The sequence below is a fragment of the Oncorhynchus mykiss genome, chromosome 9 (assembly GCF_057628025.1).
Source record: "Oncorhynchus mykiss isolate SJ-2025 chromosome 9, ASM5762802v1, whole genome shotgun sequence".
Lineage (NCBI taxonomy): Eukaryota > Metazoa > Chordata > Actinopteri > Salmoniformes > Salmonidae > Oncorhynchus > Oncorhynchus mykiss.
Window position 1 is genome coordinate 69,804,816 of NC_143030.1, and position 12,948 is coordinate 69,817,763.

General features: G+C 38.2%; 1 protein-coding gene across 1 annotated transcript; it reads right to left on the bottom strand.

Moving 5' to 3' along the window:
• Positions 1-279: 279 nt before the first annotated feature.
• On the bottom strand, positions 280-4,199 carry LOC110532674 (homeobox protein Hox-C11a). Its single transcript, XM_021616765.3, has 2 exons — positions 3,305-4,199; positions 280-1,378 (listed from the first exon to the last, which is right to left on the bottom strand). Exons 1-2 carry the CDS (start codon positions 4,002-4,004, stop codon positions 1,146-1,148), a joined length of 933 nt encoding a protein of 310 aa, XP_021472440.1. The 5' UTR covers positions 4,005-4,199; the 3' UTR covers positions 280-1,145.
• Positions 4,200-12,948: the final 8,749 nt, after the last annotated feature.

The following is a 12,948-nucleotide window of genomic DNA, read 5'->3' on the forward strand; positions in this document are numbered from 1 at the left end:
TTTTGTCAGAAAATGTTTGCATAAAAAGGGAAGGCCTATTCCTAGATGACAATAGTTGATATACATAAATACCCCGAGAAATACCCCACTCAAATCCCTTAAAAATTAACATCAGATAGACTTAATGGTTAAAAATAAAATCTAAGACACAAATGCAGTCAGATGTTTTGGCAATCCTTTTCAACCATTGGCTACCACTCTTAATCACTTCCCTTTGAAAATGACCAGCAGATAGCCATGGTCAATAATAAAATCTATGACAAAATCCACCAGAGTCTGTTTGTTGTCTATATGTCTGTTTATTTCACAGGTATCTATATAATAATGATACACAGGCACAGCTCCATATTTTCCTCCTCATCTTCCATAGCCAACACCGAGCATAAAGCAAATAATTTAAAGGAGCGTTAACATTAAAGCTTTTAAAGTACACCGCTTGTTTGGGCGGTGTAAAGAAAATAGCAGCACCGAAAGGGGGTGAGAAATGAAAAATGAAATCATATTTACAATCACGAATGCACAGTCTGTACAAGGGAAACCATCAATACAAATTGTACACGTCACAGTTCTCAATGGCAAAAATGAAGCCTGTAAATACTATTTTGTGTTCAATAGTCTAGTCGAAAAGAGAATCGTGGTTTCATGGTAGGCTACACATAGGCAATACATATACCTACCTATACAACGACCAGAGGGAAGAGACATTTTTAAATATCCAATACAGGCCTATCATTGCTTCCAAATTGTGTGGTAACATTTAATATTCAACAAATAATATACTTGTGAAATGCACAAGTAAATACACAGAATTAAAATTCGTGGTAAATACATGGAAATTCATATGAACTACAGCATATCAATGATTATTATATCACCTGTAGGCCTAAATCTGAAGTATAAATTATTCTGTGCACGAAGGCTACAGGAAAATGGCGGCTTAATCACGCATACATAGAGAAACCCCATATGTTGTAAATAGAAATAACCTCATCATAATATTTAGTTGCTCAACGTGGCTGCTGAGCTGGGCTCTTTTTTGTAACTTGAACTTTGTTTATTACTGGTGATAAGAATTCACTGAGAAAAGAGTGTCATTGGCCTTTGACTATAATCATTAGGCATATGCTTTAACACTCCTCACATGCTCACAATAGAGGGTTTCCAGAAAAATATTGCAAACGATCTCTGCTTAATTTCTTTTCTTTCATTCTTCGATTCTGAAACCAGATTTTAACCTGTCGGTCGGTGAGGTTCAGCATCCGGGAAAGCTGCAGCCGTTTCTCTTTATTGATGTAAACGTTAAAGAAGAACTCCCGCTCCAATTCTCGAATCTGAAATTTGGAGTATGGACATCTCTTCTTCCTCGTGCGAGGAGTACCTGGGGTAATCAAACAGGAAGGACATGATCAACGAAAGTTTCAAGGAATAGTTTGTCATTCACGAACGGATATTCACATGAAGTTAAAGTAGCCTAGCTAACACGTATTAACATCAACATAAAGTACGTAGGCTCTTTCTGTGAATACACTATTCAGGTATTTCTAGAAGCATTCATTTAATGGTACCAATTATGTCAACATCCAACACGTAATATATCAAATCAATCAGCCATAAAGACTATTAAATTATCCCACGCACACAAAGTGCAAAGAAAATCAACTTACAGCCTCTAAGTATGTATTTATTTATTACAAATATACAATAACAAAATGTGTACGGCTGCAGGTTGCGGGGCATTCCCATGGAATTCAACTATACATTTGCACACTCCTTCATGGTTTTTTGAAATGTTGTTATATATATGAGATATTAATCCTCTTGTAAAGCTAAAATGGCTCTCAAAATGGCAATACATCACAGTTGTGGTCAACATCTCATGAAAAAGACTAAGTACAACGACATAAAACATCTCTACAGTAATGCTCTGATTGTGCAACATTAGGCTACACAAACAGACGCCAATGTGTGTGTGTGTGTGTGTGTGGTGTGTGGTGTGTGTGTGTGTGTGTGTGTGTGTATAAATCACTGCAAATTCAGACATAGATATCTCAGGGCTAACCGAAAGGAAAAGGGTTCTCAGTTCATACTGACCACAATTTACACATACCCATTCATAACTAAATGCAATACACATAGATGTAGCTTTGATGCTAACACAAATGTAGCTATATAGACTACATTTGGACAGAATGTGTTTTCATACTCAGTGTTGGGGAAGCTACTTTGAAAATGTAGTTTAACAAGCTATCAATTACTTCACACTGGAAGAACTTAAGATACACTAAAAATACCCTTAAGAAACATATAACATACCTTAACTGGAGTAACTTTGAAACTTTGAAAAAGTAGTAGCACTTCATGCAAACAACTTCATGAAAAAGCATCAGACCTTAATCTGACTACAAATGACAAGAACAGGTCACCTTGGAGTTAGATGTTAACATAATGTGTCATTTAGCTTATTTAACCCTAAAACTATGTTTCAAGGGAAAATCCGGCAGGTGGTCTGATGCAGAAAAAGAAAGGAAATTCCTGTCTACTTTACCCATCATTTATTTTAGCTACACCGCTACATGACAAAAACAGTAATAAACTACTGAAAACAGTACCAAGATTTGAATTGATTTCAACGAGCAAGCTACAGCAAATTTGAATGAAATTACTAGTTGAACTAGCCTACATGTAGTTCACTACTCCCCAACACTGTTCATACTGCGGTACAGAGCTTGAATTGCGGACACGAGCATGGTCCAGATATGGACACAAACACATAACCGAGTCTCTACGACTGATTCAATTTGTCTCCAGATACATATAAATAGCCTAGATGGATACTTATGGAGCCTGTCATTTGGTCAATAGCTGAATTAAGAATACTAGTTTGCCTCCATGTGCACAAGGCTAATAATCTCCCAGCATCTTTTAGTAGGGTTAGTTTGCATGCAAGCTGCTAAAAGAAAATTAACAAGATACCAAAAGCAATGTTCTGCCCAATTGGTTTTTACTCACGACAAACCAAGGAGAAAATCCCTTAAAATGCCCAACGCAAGTTCATGATCAAAGTTAGCATTTGTCACAATAGCGCGCTCTTAAAATTTCACGGACTCTAAGATAGAAGCGTCTGTGTATAACATTCTTTTTTTCAAAGCACTTTCCCATCGTAAAAAGTATTCTCGTTGTAAGAAAGAGCTTTGTAGGTTACAATAAAATCCTTTGAATGCTTATAAAACTCCACATAAAATCTGACCGACAAAACACTCGGCTAGTCCCTTAACCTTTCTCCATTTATAGCTTCGGTACCTACTCGAGTGGCTGTTCTTGCTGGCACTGCCATCCTTTGTGGCTGAAGAAGTACACGAGCCCGAATGTGTATGTTCCTCCTCATCCTCTGGGTCCTTGTCCTGGTCTGGGGCGCCCAGTAGAGCCGCTGGCTGCTGGGACTCTGTTTCCAGTTTACTAGCCTCGCTCTTATGTAAACAATTCTCTGCTGACTGATTGTCCGCGCCGCAGTATGCGGTCTCAAAAAAGCGGTCGAAACCTTGAGGGAGGACGTTGTTTTTCCCCACTCCGGGGTAGAACCCTGTGGAGGAATGGTTGGAGCTGGGATGGTGGTGGTGGTGGTGGTGATGACTGTACACACTCTCGTTCGTTTTCATAAGCATTTCTGTCATGGTGGATGACGGAAGACAGTCCCTGTGCACCAGATCCTCTCCAGAGTAGCATGATGCATAATTGCTTCTATGGTGCCATTTACTAGAAGGGTCCAATCCATAGGAAACTTCCCGTACCGGCTGCACGTGAGGCAGATTTGAAGAATATGGGTAGGTTATCTGCCGCGACGAGGCCTGTGGAAGAAACGTAGAGACGGCGGAAAATTCGGGGACGTAGTAAGTGCAGTTCGGGAGATAGATGTTTGAGGCGCAGCCCGTTCTGTCCCCAAACTCGGATGTCCGGTCTTTGTGCGTCTGGGAGCAGAAGTTTCCCAGATTCACCGAGTTAAACATCTTTCCCCCGTACTCCGTACTATAGATAGATGTTTTGGATTCGAACTGCAGAAGGGAGAAATTTAGGAAGGCAAGATGACGCGCAATCCGTCTAAGTCGCCAAAGACACGTGATCGAAAGTAGATATTGTCATATATCAATTTGGAACACTTGGATGTGTAGTAGTTCACTTAGGTAAGATCTAGGAGGTTCAAACGATTAATTTAAACACCACAGGAGCACTAAGAAAACCAGTAACATAATCCTGTTTGTTGGCTTAGGTTATGGCAATTATAAAGATAAGCTTGAGTATGAGGCTATTTATGTATGAGAGTGGGTTAGGGTAGCATAGTTTAGCATGTGATATAGCAGACTAAATTTGATTTTGAATTCTACAGGTAAGACCTTACTATTATTATGACTATTATGATTATTATTACTACTACTACCATAACATAGTATACTACACGTTGTATATTGTACAATAGCATATAGCCTACTGGTAGACAGCAGAATTTACTCTCACACATTGTAATGTATGACTAAACACTACCAACAAAGTGTACCGAGATCACTGAGAAGTTAAAACAAATCCATGCTTTACAATGAGACCAAGATTCCAACATCACACTCGAAGCGCCCCTGTTTTGAAAAGTGTGTTTTCACACATAGCCTAGCAGGCTTTATGCGATTATAGGTAAATATCTATCGTGAATCTATGACTAACCTCTCTGAAACTGCTCCTCATCAAGGCAATGATTGTGACTGTTTTTGATTGATATAGATGTTGTCTTTTAAGATATTGCAGTTTTGAAATGTGGGGTATTTTTCATCTAAACCACTTTTATAGCCTATATTTAAATTTTTAACAGCCACTAACAGACTAACATTTCCCTATAAGGAAAAATAAACATTAAAACTCAATGTTCAAAGTAAACATTTTGAATACGCATTTGGCTACATTCACATGTTTGAGGGACATTTTTCTATTTAGTTTTTCTCCGGATGGTATTTTATTTTATCAAGACATGGCCTTGATGGAAGCCTATATCTTTGGTGTTGCCTCAAAATAAATGTGAACTAAACGGGAATAAAACAAGGATACACTACATTCTGTTTAGGGTGCCTTAGTTCGACAAAATCAGTCATTTTCTTCATTACTTTCCTTTCTCTTGGATCATGTTAGAGCTGGAGGAGAATAGCCGAGAAACTCAAGACCAAGGTTCCAGGCTGAACGTGGAGAGAAGAGCACAAGTGAAATTTAACCTTGGTCGACGACGGCTGTCAAAACAGCTGTAATCCACCAACCGCGGAGTGTAAAATATAAAATAATCTTAACTTTGAATTGCAGAAATGAACAGTGGTTTAGAAAATGATAGTCTACTCGAGAGGTGACCTAGCTATATTTAAGCTAAAAGTCTAAAGGAGACAATTTATTTTGTTTTGAATTAGGCTTGAGGACATATTTCTGCTTAGGCCCCACAGTCTCACTGGGCAACAAATGAATCGATTTGTCATGGAATACTTTCACTCTGACAGCTGTTGAGAAGTAAGAAATCCTCTACTGTATGCATATCTTTAGGGCTACATCGTGTAACTACTGTACATAGATGCCCGATTAAATATGCATTCTTTTCCGGAGAGAAAACAAATCTCGTTTTAATTGTGGTCCCAGACAGAACATACATTGGTTATTACCTTCAAAATATACATGACGTCTGGAATCCCCATCACAAACGTGGCTGGGCCATGTGATCAAGTAGAGGGATGTATGGTATTTAAATCATGTAATTGCATTTATTCAAATAATACCTCCGTGTGCGATTTCTCCTATGTGGGAAACTTTCACTGTTGTTGAATCACGTGAACCCTACTGGCCAATCATCAATACAAAGTAAAACTATGATCATTGTATTGATTATGATAAATATCATTAACTTCTTCTGTTCCAAAATATGTTTTCTGAAGGGTAATCTGTATGCAAATTGTATAATTGCATAGCCCAAACCCTATTGTTTCAATAATTAAAACGTTTAAGATTGTGAGAGTGTGTAATCATGTAGGCGCATTTTGGTAGTCGCCTTAAAGCACATTATAGGAAGAAAAGCCCACATTACGTCTGCTGTTCCATTTAAACCATCAGAAATAAATAATACTATAATAACTAGACCTAGGTATTTTGGAGAGGTATGTGGCAGTGGCATTGCAATATGTTTGTTTACAGACCCCTTTCAGAAGATAAAAGGTTGAAGTACACGATGCCTGCATCCAAGTACAAAGAAAGCAGACAGCTGCCTAGACACAGCACTTGAATTTGACCACTAAAATCTTCTACGTGCCTAACCATAAAACGCCGAATGGCTGTAAGAAAAAGCTAAATCCCTTTGTTCTATAGAACAGTGAGAGGGAGAGTAAGGAGTTAAAAATGTGTGAACACTGATAAGTTCTACCCTGCACATATAAAGTAGTCTAACCATGCAGTCATACTGTCTAAATGAAAACACAAAATGAACAATTCCACGTCACACCACAAGGGACGGGTAAAAGAACTTGAAAGCATTTTCGAAAATAGCTTATGTTGGACAAATGTTACTTAGCTACCATTAGTTAGTCTGGCTATATATAGCCTAGAGCGCAGTGAGTCAATTCCCTCTCGTTCAGGCTTGTAGCGTCTAATATTGTAGCCTAATAGAACATGGTGAAAGTTTGGATCCTATAATGACATTCAAAGACTTTGCATACCATATTGGGAAACCATTGGAATATCATGACGCATGACCATAAACCATATGGATATAATTCAGGCCCTGACAGAAGTATATTGCATTATATAGGCCTATTTAATTATTCAGGTTTAGACAATCCATAAACGCACAAAAAGAAGCGATAGCTCGACTCTCAAATGCATAGGCCTAAAGCTACCATCCAGTTTAAGGAAGGCTTAATATTCATATTTCGCAAGGAATTCTATATCTTGTATAATGAATATCACAAATCATGATTGGATTATAATAGCGCTTTTTGCTCAAGGCGCTTTGCATTATTTAGGAGAAGCGCGCCTCAAGAACTGATATAATACGTTTAATTGGGAACTTCATACATTCCAAAAAGTAAACTAGTCGAAAACATAGTAATGAACCATTCATATTGACAGGTTGCAGAAAACGTACTGTCGTTGTGCTGTTGAGTCAATTCAATAAAGAGTTCTAAACGGCGCTAATTATCCAAAGCCAAAAACAACATTTACTGTAAACGAAGCCTCCACGCAGAATAATTCATTATTAGGTCCTTTGTGGAATTCATTATTGTCGATAGCAAGACAACAACAAACAAAGTGCATAGTAGCCTTCATGTAATAGCCTTCATGTCCATAACACTGTCAGATATTCTCCAGCTCAGAAATCACTAACAACAGCGTTTTCTGCATGCGCTCTAATTAATATGCACAATGATTTTGAGAAGGATAATCAAGCTAGGCCTTAACTGAAAGGCCTAATCGCTGAAACAGGGATATACCTATATACCAGTCGTGTACAATTTCAAACAGAGATGCCAACACATTGTCTGTGGTATTACATAAATGGCATGCCCACAACACTTGGGTAGTAAGGAAAATGAACACCGTGGGCAATCCTCCTTCGAATACCTAAAACGATTAATGTCTTACGGGGCTGAAGCTCTAAGGTCATCATACGATTTACCATGTGTTTATTCTTCTTGGATTTAAGTTAAAGTAATGGATTTTAGTCTGTAATATTCCACCCACAGTAGGACCCTGGAAGTGGATGGCTGGTGCGCCATTTCTCGAAATAAGAACCAACTGGCCCAGACGTTATTTCAAATTCTATTTCATGTTGAGTCAGGGTAATTTCAATGAAATGACGTGGAAACAACGTTGATTCAACCAGCGTATGCCCAGTGGGAAGGGTTTCCTTCACTAATGTTTTTGACTAACTTAAGTCCCTGACGAATATGTCTACCACACGCAGCGATGTATGATCATAAAATGTACGAAAATACAGGCAGAGGCTTCAACTTAGTAGCCACACATGGCATTTGGAGTCCTGAGAATTTCCTGAAAGAAGGAGGTGTTGTAAATATTTGCCATTCTCTGGTTAAACATCACTGTTCGTGAGCACAAGCTTTTACGACTATGTCAGGAATATAGGCAATGTATTTATACCTCGCACCATTATTACAATGGTAGCCGAAATGTTTTTTAGAACACAAATAACTATCTGGACAAAAATGAACACTAAAAAAGTACATGGGAATAAGTTGAATGTGTACACACAAGTCGTAGGCTATTCTGTTTATAGCCTATGATCGATACCATGTCTATTGTGTGGTCTGGTTCATAGCCTAAACGTATTATGGACTATTCCTATTCCTTAGCTTTTGGGGAACAGACAATGCTGTAAATAATTTCATCATCCACATTTTTGCTTTTGTGCTCCAGACACAGACCTTGTTTCGTCACCACCACGCACCAAAATGGAAGGAAAGCACAGTTATCCTGTTGAGAGGCGCACGGCCGGGCCGGCACGCCTCATATTAAAGCGGTCTGAACCAGGGCTAAATGTGGGGAGCGTGAGTAATCATGTTACTGTCCCCCCATGGCCTAGATACATTTAATTGGATGTACGTCGGGCTGTTAAACGTGGTTCTATGAGCTGCGAAGAGTTTCAAGCACAACAAGAAAGGCCCTTATTTTTACTGAGGTCTCAGTGAATGCACCTAGCTTGAACGCATTTGTACTGGGAACCAGTAGGTTACAAGATCAGATGATATAAACGCGGTAAAAGGGCTCTCCAGAGTCTATTTGTGGACTATAGGAGCACAAAGGTTGACAAACCATTATAGGCCGTTGATTAGTCCCCTCATCACAAAGATATACATTCAAGTTAAAGGAACTCCAGTGTTTGGACATTTAAATAGCTTTGTATTATTTTGCGGACAATAATTTGGTGTGTTTTACAATAGTTTTTTACAATAATGATCAATGAAATGTTGTCATCAATTCTGTGAAAGTGTCAAATTATTTCACACATATTGGCAATTTATTTTATGTTTATCTTCATCCATATTTATCCAGTGATGTGTTGAAGTAGAAACAAACGTCTGCTCTTCTGAGGAGTTTATTATCATAGGCTATGGTAAATATTATTGACTGGTCAAATCCTTTTTATTGCATGGCGGCAAAGTGTAGTGGACATCCTAAAAACAAAACCAGCTCGTGTTTGGCATACTTATGAACATGAATAAAAAGGCACACAAAAAATAATCAATAATTGCAGGCCTGAATAACTTCACTTTTTTTAAACAGTTATTAAACCTCCCTCTATTATGTTGCACCTACATTAAAGAACAACTTTCCTTACCACAATTTGTTTGCATATGAGTCTGGATATGTTCTAAATACACAAATCACACAAAAATACGTATTTTGACTTTTTTTGTAGGTTATATTATCAACTACAAACAAGTATGCTTCCATTGCGAAAAGAAGAATATCTTATTACATAAATCGTAAAGATAAATATCTTGCACAGGTGCGTCACAGTTCACCAAATAAACGTGTCTATATGAAGTTACATTTTAGTATGAAATGGAATACATCAGAGCAAAAAAAGTAAATAGGTTCATTTCTGCAGGTCTAATCTATACTAAAACGAATCCAAATGTAACTATTTCATGTAGCAAATGTAGCCTGCTTACCCAAATTCAGTTATTGCTATAATTACATTTTACGTAGCCCTACTACTTTATTTTGTTTATTTGCTGCGATATTTGTTACTATTGTTTCAATTGATAAGTTAGCAAAGCTGTTATTGTGTGTGTCAATAAAGATGGATCCCTACCTAATTGCTGTGTGGGTTTCCCTGTCTGCGTTTTTTAGTTCACCTTTGAAGTCGGGGCGGCAGGTAGCCTAGTAGTTAGAGCGTTGGGCCAGTAAACCGAAAGGTTGCAGGTTCGAATCCCCTAGCCGACCCTGAATAAGGCACTGAACCCTCTGTTCCCCGTTGAGCCGTCGTTGCAAATAAGAATGTGTTCTTAACTGACGTGTAGTTAAATAAAGCTAAAAAAAAAAGTCAACACGTAATTTCCCATGCAGTGAGATATTATATACAATGGCAAAGATACGTTTCAAAGGCCTAAATGTTGCGGTACAATTAGGCATGATGAACGCGGCTGCGTTGATCAGTGAGCCTAGCATACATCCTCATCCAAGTCCTGCTTTATTCTAGGAAACAACTGACACTGAGCACTGAATAACGCACATGCGTTACTCGATATAAGCTTGAAGCTTGCATATTAAAGAAGCGTAGCTGGATACACATTTTTAGGGGGGATAATTTCTTAAAATAGGCCTACTATTTCAATAGCACAACGTTTAAAATATAAGTCAACGCATCGTCTGTATTTACCAGTCAGAACTTAATCAGAGTCAATTTTCCCGTTGCACAGCTCAGCTCAAAGTAAGCACTGTTCCCTCCCACACAATGCATTTTACCAACGGCAAGTAAAACAAAATACAAAAATGGAAACTAGTGAGACGTTTGTTTTTGTTTTGCTCCCAGTCGGAGACAATTCACAGATTTCTATTGCACCCAGTCAGCCAGTCAGCCAGTCAGTTAGTCAGTAAGTGTGTTGGTCAGTGTGTTGGTCAGTCAGTCAGTCAGTCAGTCAGTGTGTTGGTACACTAGGGATCCATATAAGGTACTAACTTGACCTTCAGTTTGTGCACTGTTCCCGCCCACACGTATCAGTTAAAGGAGTGGGGGTGAGGAGAACCTATAGAAAACACTCCCCACAACCTTGGATAGGCCCCGAAATAGATTGTGCACGCAGGCATAGTGTTAAACAAATAACAAATACAAGCTGAGGAGCTTTGGAAGATCAAAATCCAGTTTTGATTGGCAAAACCATGATACTTAAGCTGACAAAATTAATCCGCTAACAAATACACAGTTCACGTTTAGTTCGTCACAGCGTTAGGTTTGTCTGGACCACATGATTTAGATAAGAATTAAAGGTATCCAATAAATGCTTGTAAAAACGAGTGGGGGACACTCTGGTACAAAGGTCCTCCTCTACATTTTTATTTCGTTACAAGTATTTATATTAATGCCACTATTGTTATTATATAATTATTATTGGTATTATTATGCTATAATTATTATTATGACATTAATATTAGGCTAATTATAAAGATAATGCTAGACGATGCTCTCTGATTTTATTCAACACACACACACACACACACACACACACACACACACACACACACACACACACACACACACACACACACACACACACACACACACACACACACACAAACACACGCAAGTGAATATCGTTGCACACTACTTTTCCTCTCTCTCTAACATGCTCGATGTCATAAACGGTATGAGAGAGTGATAGAGAGAGGAGAGAGCAAGAGAGAGAGAGAGAGAGAGATAGAGATAGAGCGAGAGAGAAAGGCCGCCGAAGGCAGACCTGGCTCTCAAGAGAAGACAGGCTCTGTGCAGACTGCCCACAAAATTTCCTGCAAAATGACCATACACATATTTCCCTCAGATTTCACAGACCCACAAATTATTCGAAAACAAATCCAATTTTGACAAACTCCCATATCTATTGGGTGATACACCAATCACAACAGCAATATTTATGTATATGCACATAATATGACATTTGAAATGTCTTTATTCTTTTCAAACTTTTGTAAGAGTAGTGTTTACAGTAAATGTTTTATTGTTTATTATCTATTTATCTTGTTTCGGCAATGTAAACATATGTTTCCTATGCCAAGAAAGCCCTCAAATTATATTTAATTGAAATTGAATTGAGAGAGTGAGCGTGAGAGAGAGAGAGAGAGAGAGAGAGAGAGAGAGAGAGAGAGAGAGAGAGCGAGAGAGAGCGAGAGAGAGAGAGAGAGAGAGAGAGAGAGAGAGAATGTGGCGGTGCTGGGGTGCCTGCTAGGCCACGTGGCTATCTGTGAAGTTATCTGTGAAGGGCATGCACGTACCGCTTACTGACCTCTGTGACGGGGCGCGAAGGGAGACAAGCCACCATAAACAGATTTAGCCAGTCTCAAAGTCAAAAGTGCGATCGGTGTGCATGCAGACCACAGATAACCTCGTATCTGCATTCTACGCAAGAAAGAAGAACATCGTCTCAGAGATTGGTTCTTCACTGACATTACCATCATATTCTTGAAGGCTACATTTGAGTCAAGTGTGCCTCTTTTTCATTGCTGGATACAATGACTGATGCGTAAAAGCACGTAACACTAGAAGTAGCATTATGCAATTTACGCATTACGCAATTTACTATAACTGTTCCAAGTGGAATATGTGTTTTCGAAGTGGGAAAAAAACACAGGGAGAAAATGATAACCTGTGATTGATTGCTTATATGTACTCATTTTCTAAGATGCAAATACTTTTTGAAATATAACCCATATCCAGACAATATGTAGGCTATATATTGCATAACATACAAAATACTTATATTATTATGATTAAAAAAAAAATAGTATGAGTACAATATACTCTCTAATTTAACACATCAAAGGCATTCGACATTGAAACCGCGAGAATATTCTCTGTGTAATCTCTGTGTAAAACAACTTCAATGAAGACACACACAGAATGTAACCCGAATATTTTCATCTTCAAATACCAGTTCAAATTTGCATGCATTCACTTCTATTAATAAGTACGGTATAATCTAACATGTTAGACTATTATAGATTATTATGTGCAACCTAAAATCAGGACCACAATATTGTTTTGCCTTGTGCGTAAAATTCACACATTTTCCACCATGCATTCTCCACAATGTCTCAGGTAGAATACAGCTGAACTTCAATTTTTCTCGATTAAACATTATTAAACGGATGCACCACTAAATACTTATTATTCAGATGATTGCTAGTTGTGTATAGTAGGCTAGT

Coding starts and splice junctions, on each gene's coding strand:
- LOC110532674 (XM_021616765.3), bottom strand. CDS start 4,004: ATGTTTAACTCGGTGAATCTGGGAAACTTCTGCTCCCAGACGCACAAA. Junction 1,379..3,304: donor CAGCAAGAACAGCCACTCGA/GTAGGTACCGAA, acceptor TGATTACCCCAG/GTACTCCTCGCACGAGGAAG.